At 41.0% G+C, this 10,355-nt stretch overlaps 2 protein-coding genes across 2 annotated transcripts in view; one reads left to right on the top strand and one right to left on the bottom strand.

Moving 5' to 3' along the window:
* LOC108571475 (neurobeachin) overlaps nucleotides 1–10,355 on the bottom strand; it is a 664,931-nt gene that overhangs the window by 48,532 nt on the left and 606,044 nt on the right. The window lies entirely within an intron of this gene.
* LOC108571621 (protein mab-21) lies at nucleotides 1,710–2,975 on the top strand. Its single transcript, XM_017933699.1, has one exon. The coding sequence runs from the start codon at nucleotides 1,765–1,767 to the stop codon at nucleotides 2,860–2,862; it is 1,098 nt and encodes a 365-aa protein (XP_017789188.1). The 5' UTR covers nucleotides 1,710–1,764; the 3' UTR covers nucleotides 2,863–2,975.

The following is a 10,355-nucleotide window of genomic DNA, read 5'->3' on the forward strand; positions in this document are numbered from 1 at the left end:
TCGAAAATCTAAAAATATTGAATTCGTCACATATTTGGTGCAACGTCCGAAACAGTCCGAAATTGAATCGTTAGATACACCTCAAGAAAAAAAGGGTGCAAAAATCTCGGAACGATAGCGACATGAATTAGTCTCTTTTCACAATCACCAGCATAAAAAAGACACCTCCACCAACCAGAGTTCATAACAGAATCATCCCTCTGGCTTTAACCACTGTTCTATCTGAATAATTTGTACGGCAATAAACAGACCACAGATAATTTCCCGAAACGGTCACACGATCACGAGTCCACTAAATATCAAACGTGACCATAAAAACCACCATAGCGTAATTATTATCTACGACATTAACACTTGTGTGTGCACGCGCTCGCGACGGAGCAGAGCAGCCTCGTCAAAGGCGCATCGCTACCGAGCTTCATGGCCAGAAAATACGCCTACGAGGCGCGAGTCGTGTCCCTTATCTTAATTCCCACAAGAAACTTCCTCCCTTATCTTACCAGCGCAATGACATTCGTTAGCCGGTGCCACTCAAGCCACCATGGAACGGCGATCGTTGGAGAATTTACGTTATTATTATTGCCCCGTAAAACAAAGTGAGAAGAGGAAAGACGTTTCCATGGTGAACGAAGCATCGCGAGCCGTATCGGCGCAGTTCCCTCGCGATTTACAAGCCTTAATGGGAGAGTTATCGTTGTCGTCGTTAAATGTAGATTTTATACCGACTTTTTCTTCGCCGCGTGCTGCGTCCGGTTCTCAATAAAACGCTCGTAAACGAAACCGTCTCTCTTCCCCACCATCTTACCGCCGACCACCACCCCTCTCCTCTCCTCTCCTTCGATAACTCAACCTGATTTTCAACGTCAGCATCATTACAAGCGCGAAAATTTCTTATTCGGACTCCGAAACACCGCGACTCCTCTCCGAGAAATCTTTATCGTCGCCGTATAGATAAGAGGGGCAACAACGGAGAGTATCGTACGTTGGAACAGGAAAAATAAAACATACTCGAAGAATCACGATCCCTCCACCATGACGAAAATTTTCGGTCTCTACGGTCCGAAAAGGGGTTGCGGAGGAATGGCCGAGCCACCGGTGTATCCACGACCACCGTGGAAATAAAACCAGTCAGAGAGGATCTGCATAATTCATGGGGGAAGAAGGGCTCGACGTTAGAGCTGCGGGGTTAGCCGCCGCCGCGCTCGTCCTTCGACGTGCGAGAGCACGCGCGCGCGTGTAACGTATAGGGTAAGGCAAGAACGGGTCGGCTCGGATCGATCCGGTCGGCGCACCGCGACAGGCCACGCCCACTCGGCGCACCGAGCGCCCGAGTGGCCGCTCGAGTGCGGCTGGAGGCGTGGCCAGCCGGAGGAGGGCTCACGGGGAGCCGCACGCCTTCGTAGAGCGGGTGGCGCGGAGGAGGTGAACGACAGCGCAGTCGACAATCTGCTCCGGCACGGAGTCGCTCGCACACCTTTTCCTACCGCTTCTCGCTCGTGTCTCCGGCGTCCCTTAGCGACGCGGCGCGCGACATACCTCTATTTTCGAGTAGTATCATTATTTTTCGCATTTCTTCGGTAAAATATATACATCGAGAAGAGCAAGCCCTAAACGAATATACAAGAAGAAGCAGATGGGAAGGCAAGACGAAGAGGAGGGGATATTCGTTTAAAATAAGAAGACGATCGAGATTGTTCAGAATGCGGTGATCGAGAGTAGGAATTATTTAAAGAAGCCTCAGAAGGCTTCGGGCCGGCGCGAACCATGCTGTTGCCGGCCGATATGCTCGCGGCTCAGTCCAAGATGGTGTACCAGATCAACAAGTACTTCGGAGAACGCGTGATGACGAGGAAGAGCCAGGTGATGAAGACGATCCAGGAGGTGTGTCGCGTGGTACAGGACGTGTTGAAGGAGGTCGAGGTTCAAGAGCCGAGGTTTATCTCATCCTTAACCGATTACAACGGCCGTTTCGACGGTCTCGACGTTATTTCACCGACGGAGTTCGAGATCGTGATCTATCTGAATCAAATGGGCGTTCTAAATTTCGTGGACGATGGAACGCTACCTGGTTGCGCTGTACTAAAGCTCAGCGACGGTAGAAAGAGGTCTATGTCTCTTTGGGTGGAGTTCATCACCGCCTCGGGCTACCTATCCGCCAGAAAGATCCGCTCGAGATTTCAGACTTTGGTAGCTCAAGCGTGTGACAAGTGTGCCTACAGGGATTCGGTGAAGATGATAGCCGACACGACTGAAGTCAAGCTCCGCATCAGAGAGAGATACGTGGTGCAGATCACACCGGCGTTCAAGTGTGCCGGATTATGGCCGAGATCAGCATCTCACTGGCCGATCGCGCACATACCATGGCCGCATCCTAACATCGTCGCCGAAGTGAAGACAGAGGGTTTCGATATGCTGTCTAAAGAGTGTATAGGCTTGCAGGGGAAACAGTCCGCGATGGAAGGCGACGCTTGGGCGTTATCGTTCATCGACGCTGAAAATCGTCTGCTTCAAGGTGGAAGCAGAAAACGTTGCTTGAGTATTTTGAAAACTCTCAGGGACAGACACTTGGATCTTCCGGGAAATCCTGTCACCAGTTATCACATGAAAACTTTACTGCTGTACGAGTGCGAAAAACATCCTCACGAGGCCGAATGGGACGAGACTTGCATCGCGGATCGTATAAACGGGATCCTGTTACAATTGATCTCTTGTCTACAGTGTCGAAGATGTCCGCACTATTTCTTACCCAATTTGGATCTGTTCAAAGGGAAGTCACCGAGTGGTTTGGAGAACGCGGCTAAACAAGTGTGGAGACTCACCAGGGAGTTATTGACGAATAGTCGAGCCCTGGAGAAGCTGTAGTGAGGAATAATTGCAATCTATATATACGTATGTAACGGTGAAACAATAGAACGAAGGAAACTTCGAAAGAGGTCTTTTTAAATTAAGAGATTCGTTCCTGGTACCCCGAGAAGCAGGAGAAATTCACACGTCGAGAAGTTGTGACACAGACCCGGGAGGAATTTTCGAGACGAAGAAAAGACCGAAGACGAATCTCGCAGTGTGCGTGTGTGTGCGTGCGTGTGTCTAACTGGAATAATGTCCGCGTGTGTGATTTTGTGGAGCCTGAGGACGATCGAATCAGTGCCATAAATATACGTCGAGAGTCTGTTTCGGTTTCGAGTCGCCGACGGCAGCTTATACACGCCGAATTTACGAATATTTCAACGATGCCTGAAACTCTTAACCGGTGTTACCGTCATCTTTCGCTTGTCCTTGTTGAAATCTCGTTTAAATTGTCCGTTTATGTTTAACATCGAAGTTTTATTCGACGAACGACGAAACCGTGACTTTTTACAATTTTTCCAGTGTATGTTACCTTTTCTTCTATTTCTTCTGTAATTGTCAACGTTGAGATATCCGAAAGAGCCAACGGTTACGGGTTCTTATAAGAAAAGAAAAATTTAATCTCCTCCCTTAATCGAACTGTCCCTCCCTTTAACCCCGCCCACCCCGAAAACGTCTCGCTATGTAAATACTATTTGAAAGATATTTATTGAAAGTGTACACGAGATAATGTGAAATACAATGCTATTTATACGGAACTATAGACGGTGTGGTCATTTTTGGTACGCCGAGGGCAAACAACACCCACCTCCTCTCACCTACTCGAAAATCTACAACGAAAAGAATCGAACTATCGTAAATACTCGTTCGGACGGATCGTTAAATCTCGTTTCACGGATTAAGTTTGTGTGTTAGTTGTTGTGTGTTAAATTTGTAAACTCGCGGCTCCTTTCTGGCCTCGCCATTTGGAGAACGGTGGATGTTGAGCGCGTCAAGTTTTTAAAGAAAATTTCGACAAATCTTCATTTTATATTACTGCTGAAAATTCTGAAGAAAAGAGATCTCTTTTTTGTATTGTTTTCGATTCGAACACAAGATTTTTTCGTGTGCCTTAATTTCGCGGAAATCAGTTCTCGATTCGTGACTTTTCGCATTGGAATCTGGAGATCGCTGGATATTAACCGCGTCAAATTCCAATAAAATTACTGAAAATTCTAAAGAAAAGTGTGATCTTTTTTGTGTATTATTGTTAATTCGAACACACGATTTTTGCCTCTGATTAAATTTCGTGGAAATGAGAGTTTCGAATTCGCGACTTCTCGCTTTGAAATCTGGAGAGCGGTGGATATCAACCGCGTCAAATTCGAATAAAATTACTGAGAATTCTGAAGGAAAAAGTGTGATATTTTTGGGCATCATTTCTGATTTGAAGAAGAAAATTTTATCATGTGTCTTGTTAATTAAATTTCGCAAAAATAAAAGTTCTCAATTCGCGACTTTTCGCCTAGCCACTGGAAATCGCTGAATATTAAATCAAATTCCAACGAATCTTCGTTTCGCACTATTATTGAAAATTCCCCAAAAAAGTGTGATTTTTCTGTGCATTATTTTCAATTCGAGGAACCAAATTTTCTCACGTGTCTGACTAAATTTCCTAAAAATAAGAATTCTCAATTCGCGACATTTCGCCTCGCCACTGGAAATCGCTGAATATTAACTGCATCAAATTCAAATAACATTCCAACAAATCTTCCTTTTACACTATCATTGAAAATTCCGAAGGAAAGTGAGTATTTTGTGTATTATCTTCGATTCGAGGAACAACATTTTCTCACGTGTCTGACTAAATTTCGCAGAAATAAGAATTCTCAATTCGCGACTTTTCGCCTCGCCATTGAAAATCCCAACGAATAAAATTCCAACAATTCTTCCATTTACACTATTATTAAATATTCCAAAGAAAAGTGTATTATTTTCAATTCGAGGAACAAAATGTTCTCGTCTATCTTCGATCGAATTTCATAAAAACGAGAGTCAGAGAAAAAAATCCTGTCTTTTATTCTTGAAAGTGCTAGTTACAACGCGTGAGTTATATTTTGTTTGTCACGTTAGTATTTAAAGTGCTTCTTCCAGTTTTTCCTACCGGTTCCGCTCGTTGATAAGCAAATAGTATCTTATCGGGACAAGGAATACTTGCTCGTTCTTTACACGTCTTTGTTTTTACGTGTCACTAGTTCAGGTTGTTCCTCGAGGTTATAATAGTAACTTGGCCGTCGTAAACTACGCGAAACGGTCGTTACACGGTAATTTTCGTGAAGTAGTACCGTGAATAAAGAGGCTATGATTTTCGTGTCACGGAACAATGGCTTCGTGATATGGTTAAAGACATATTGCTATTGACTCGAACTTGTGTATGATTATAACATAAAACTCACCTTTGGTGTCTGATAAACGTCAGGTGCAAAAAACGCGGAAAATTGAAAAAGTATCGTCGAACAATCAAAATATGAGAATTTAGTTTTTGTAACAGTTTCGTGAATATTTCGGGAATTCGAAGAATACGACTGTCTTTTGGTGAAAATTTGAACTGATACACGGCGATTTTGGTAATCTGATTTACCTGTAATTTTATTCCAAGTAAATCGGCGCACTTTTGGAAAAATCATATCGCAGGAAAATAGAGTCTATTAAATTGTGCAAAATTCTCTTAAATGACATTTCTTCAATTTCCATCCGAAATAAAATTGCAAAACATTCTACACAGTTATTGCAATCTCTGAAAAAATCATGTCACAAGAAAATAGAGTCTATTAAATTATTAAAAATTTCTTAAACGACATCCCTTCAATTTTCATCCGAAATGAAATTGCAAAACATTCTACACAGTTATTACAATCTCTCTGAAAATATTATGTCACGAGAAGATAGAGTTTATTAAGTTGACCATAATTTTCTTCTATTTCCACTTTGAATAAAATTACAAAGCGTCAGCCAGTCGTTAAAATCACTCGATATATTAATTTTCATCTAGAAATTTGTCAGAAGCAAGTTATCAAGATGATCAACGGCCATTTCGCCCATTATTTACAAAATACTCCACGCTTTTTGCACCTAACCATATTTCCCAGAGTTCATTTGCAGCACTTAAAGGAAAATACAGGGACGAGAGTTTAACGACACTTTAAACACACCCTGTTTCGTCGATCACCAATCACTGGACGAGCAAAAACGAAGCTCTCGAGACGTGTAAGAAGCGGATTCGCGCGTGTAATCGATTTGCCGATGTGAACATCCACGCGAGCGACGCAAACGAGCGTAAAACTGGCAGCAATTCAAAATAACAATCGCTAATCTCCGTGTTTATCGCGTGTGGCACCAGGCAAATTTCAAATAGTCTACGTTTCCGCGCCTTCAATACGATATATGCACCGGCGAGGCAAAATCCGCGATAATTCGTTTTAATAAACGTTCACCCGTGAATAATGTTGATTATCGACCGAGAACTATTGATAGGTTAATTAATATATCCATCTAAGCAACTAATCAATTCGATAAATCATTGCTGGTAGGCTGTTACACCAGGTTCTGATGAATCTCGTGTGAAATTCAGGGAAAAACCTGTCGATTGGATCTGATTTATCATCTTCAGATTATTATTACATTGTACTTGGCTGGTTTGACTGGTTGGTGAGATTCGTTGATTGTTAGGTGAACGTTTCTGTCAATTGAAACGTGTCTGTTGTAATAATTGCTGGAAATTCAGATTTGTTTGAAGAAGAATTAGTCCATTAAGTGAAATTTTTTCAATTATTTTCTTTCGCTTCCCAAATTGCTTTATCTTTTCTGTTACGGCAAAGAAAGTAAGTTGCAGCGAGTTATCAAATTATTATTAATAACTGAGTTATTAAATTTTAAACAGTGAAAATTATCAGTATAGTATTATCTTGCACATCAAGCTGAGAAAAATCTGAGCTAAAGGGTTAAGAATTTACTACAGACTGTTCGCAGTTTTCTTTGTTAAATCACAGGGGCAAAGAAAATGGAAGGTTGAGAAAGGATCCTTGAACAGTAAAATAGGGAAATTTACTTTGGTAAAATATGAAAATTTGCGCTACTAGCTTTTCACTGAAATTTTTCTACAAATTCGGAGAGGTCCCTCGTGAAGATATCAACACCTAAGAAATTCGTGTTAAAAGGCTCGAATTTCAGTCTGAAGACTTGCATAAAATTACCGTTGCATATGGCTTTTCGTGAAAAATTCGCGTGTCGCGCCAGCGATCGATTTAATCGTGGAAATCAGAAACAGAAATTCAAACGTCCACGCGATAAACGAACTTACCAATTTCCTCTAAATCAACGATGCACACTGAAGTATACGTTTAAAAAAATTTGGTCAAAATTATTTTACTAATTCTAGCAGAACCAAGTTGCACTTGCTGCTTATCGAGCATAGTTAAAAAATTATTTCACACAATTTTACACGAAAACTCACGGTAAAATACAAACTTCAGAAGCAATCTCATTTATCTAAGTACAATCCTACGTAATTTTTTATTCTCCCTTTTTCTCTGGTTTTTAATTAACCCCTTAACTTGCACGCTCGAGTTAATTCGAGCGCGCTAAACAGGCCAAACTGTGCACACTCGAGATAATTCGAGCGGCGTTGTATTTGATGCTGCTATAATTTTTCACACTCGAATATATTCGAGAATTGAAAATAACAATGTGAAAGCTAAGAAAAAGAATCGTGTTATTCGAAACGAAAAATAAAAAAGTCGATGGACGTGTAACATTGCAATATTCGGCTCTTTTCTGCAATGTGGATCAAAATCCAAAATTAAACTAAAAATTTTGATTAATTTTGAATTTTTTTTATTTTTTTGCCAAAACAATGTTCTAAAGTTTGTTTTTTTTACATTAAAAAAATTGATTTTTTTTGGCCGGTTTTTTTCAAAAAAACTGTGCGTTAAGGGGTTAAGTCTGAAAATTTGAATTTCGGCCAGCTTTTCCACTGTGCGATGCACACAGAGAGAGAGAGAGAGATAGAAAACGAAAATACGTTGCATTTATTTCAATTAAAAACGAAGACGAACGACACGCACGCGACAATATTAACAAGCCCCGTCGCCGAATTTACAATTTTGGTAGCGTGAACATTATCGTCGGGCCGTGGCCGCGTTCGTGGATTAAATATTAAGCAGTCATGCGTGCGACAAATTACCACGGTGAATAAATTTACATTTTTATCTGGTTATTACCGCGACTTTCAGCAGAAGGAAAACAAAAGTCGACGTCGACGAAAAAATACACACCTTTGCCCATGCGACGAATACGCGCAAGTAAGCACGCACACCGATGCGTTATTTCGGGCATAATCGGCGTTTAATTACCGCAACTTTCACGATCTCGTGAAACGTTGGCGAAAAGGATTCTTGAAAAATTTCAAACGTCGTTTCAAAAAGAAACATTTGAAAATCTCCACCGACGAGAGAATTTATCTTGAACTCGCGGCGCGTTTAAGTAGACACAAATGAAATTGAACTAACGGAGTAACGTTTAATTTTTCAATTTTCGAATCGTCTGCATTGCAAGATCTCTGTGATACAATGTGGCTGGAAAGTAGCATACTCGTGTCTTGATATTTCACGGATACGTTAAGCGATCTATTTATAGAATTAATTAATTCCTCGTTCTCTTATTAAAACGAGAATCTCTAGCCGACCGTCGTTTCTTTCTAACTCTTCATTAACCCCTTGCCTCGTAACGAGGCAGACTCGTGGCACAGATTCTGGCCGAGACGCGGCAAAAACAGCGACAAACACTAAACTTCCTCTCTGAAATTTGTAAAATTGAAAATTACCAAATGTCATTAGTAGACTAAAAATTTTCGTGCAAATTCGTATTTTTTGGGATACGGTAAATAAACACAATATAGTATAAAATAAATTGTAAATTATTTGAGAATACGGTGAATAATTGAAACTTACTTTCCGTAGAAAATCTACCAGAAAGCGCTGTTATTTTATCTACTATACCGAGAACCGTAATTTGTATATTTTCTATACTTTTTCGTAGTACCTACATTCTCTGCAATTTTGCACCTCTAAATTTCCTATGAATGCGTTAAAACATCCACAATCTAGTAACTCGTTTTAATTTATAGAAGTGAAGATTTTAAAATGTCGTTAATAGACGACAAATCTTCACGCAAATTCATATTTTTGGGAATACATAGGAGGGTGGATTGAAAAGTTCGCTGCCTAAGTAGGAAGAACTGATGCTAGGTGTGATCTGTGATCATTTGCGTACCGACGTACGAAGTTTCGTGGCTCTGTCGGTCTTTTGCTCTCTTGTACAGAGAAGAGACGAATAGAAGCGAGGAATGATCCGGTACCTGGTGACAAAGGACATCACCGCAAGGACCTTGAATGATTTTCGCAAGGTCCTTGAATGATCTTCGAAGTGAGGTCCTTTATCTTCAGGTATTGGATCGCTGTTCGTTTTCTAATTTAGTCCTTTCTACTCCGTCTACTGCAAAAACCTCTACTTCACTAGCTCTAAAAGGGAGAAAAATGACGACACGGAATTGTATACATTAGTACACAATTAATTACATATTATTCGGTAAAAATTACAAGCACTTGGCTGCAATCCTTCATACTTAGGCCGTGAACTTTCCAATCCACCCTAGTATAATAAAAAAATAAAACTTGGGTAGAAAATTATTTTATCCAGTACAGAAAGCACTATAATTTGCAAATTTTCTATACTTTCTTCGTATTACCTATTTTCTATGCAATTTTGCACCTCTAAATTTCCAATAAATCCATAAAAATCCGGAGTCTAGTAATTAACTTACGATAGATCAGCTTTTCTCAGACGCCCAAATGCACAGTCAGCGAAACTCAAAATCAAGGCGTTAACACGTTGAGCGCGGAGTCGATTTCGCTCTGCTTCCCGTTCAGGCGGCACACAGCGGCGATCACTTCGCGAGCTGTTCGGTTATAGAGTATAAAGCATTCAGACGAAGAAATACCAATCCGGATTGGTAGAAGTGTTCATAAATTGCAAAAAAAAAAAAAAAGAAGGAGACGTGCATAACATATATTTATCCCACGGACCGACGCCGTTTAAACGAAAAGTTCACTGTCAGTCACCACGGACTGACGCCGCGCTTAACGTGTTAAACACAGTCTTCGACCCTTTTCCAACACAAAACCCTTAGTGAAACAACATTCATTTGCAGAGAAAACTGTCGAACGGCGAATCCCCGCGTTCACCTCTCCAATCTTCGATTTCGCGCGCATAAAATAGATTACGAAATTGAAGGTGTCCGCGGAGAGGTCGGGAACGAGGAAACAGAAGAGAAAATTACAACCGCTGACCCGTCGAAATTATCAAAGTGGCGAGAATCACGGAGGAGCAACGAGGTCCTCGAGAAAAGACCTCGCTGCAGAAAGAAGAGAAAAAGAAGCAGATCCAGACATGGTATGCTAATGAGGCAAGCA

The sequence above is a fragment of the Habropoda laboriosa genome, unplaced genomic scaffold (assembly GCF_001263275.1).
Source record: "Habropoda laboriosa isolate 0110345459 unplaced genomic scaffold, ASM126327v1 scaffold40, whole genome shotgun sequence".
NCBI lineage: Eukaryota > Metazoa > Arthropoda > Insecta > Hymenoptera > Apidae > Habropoda > Habropoda laboriosa.

Coding starts and splice junctions, on each gene's coding strand:
- LOC108571621 (XM_017933699.1), top strand. CDS start 1,765: ATGCTGTTGCCGGCCGATATGCTCGCGGCTCAGTCCAAGATGGTGTAC.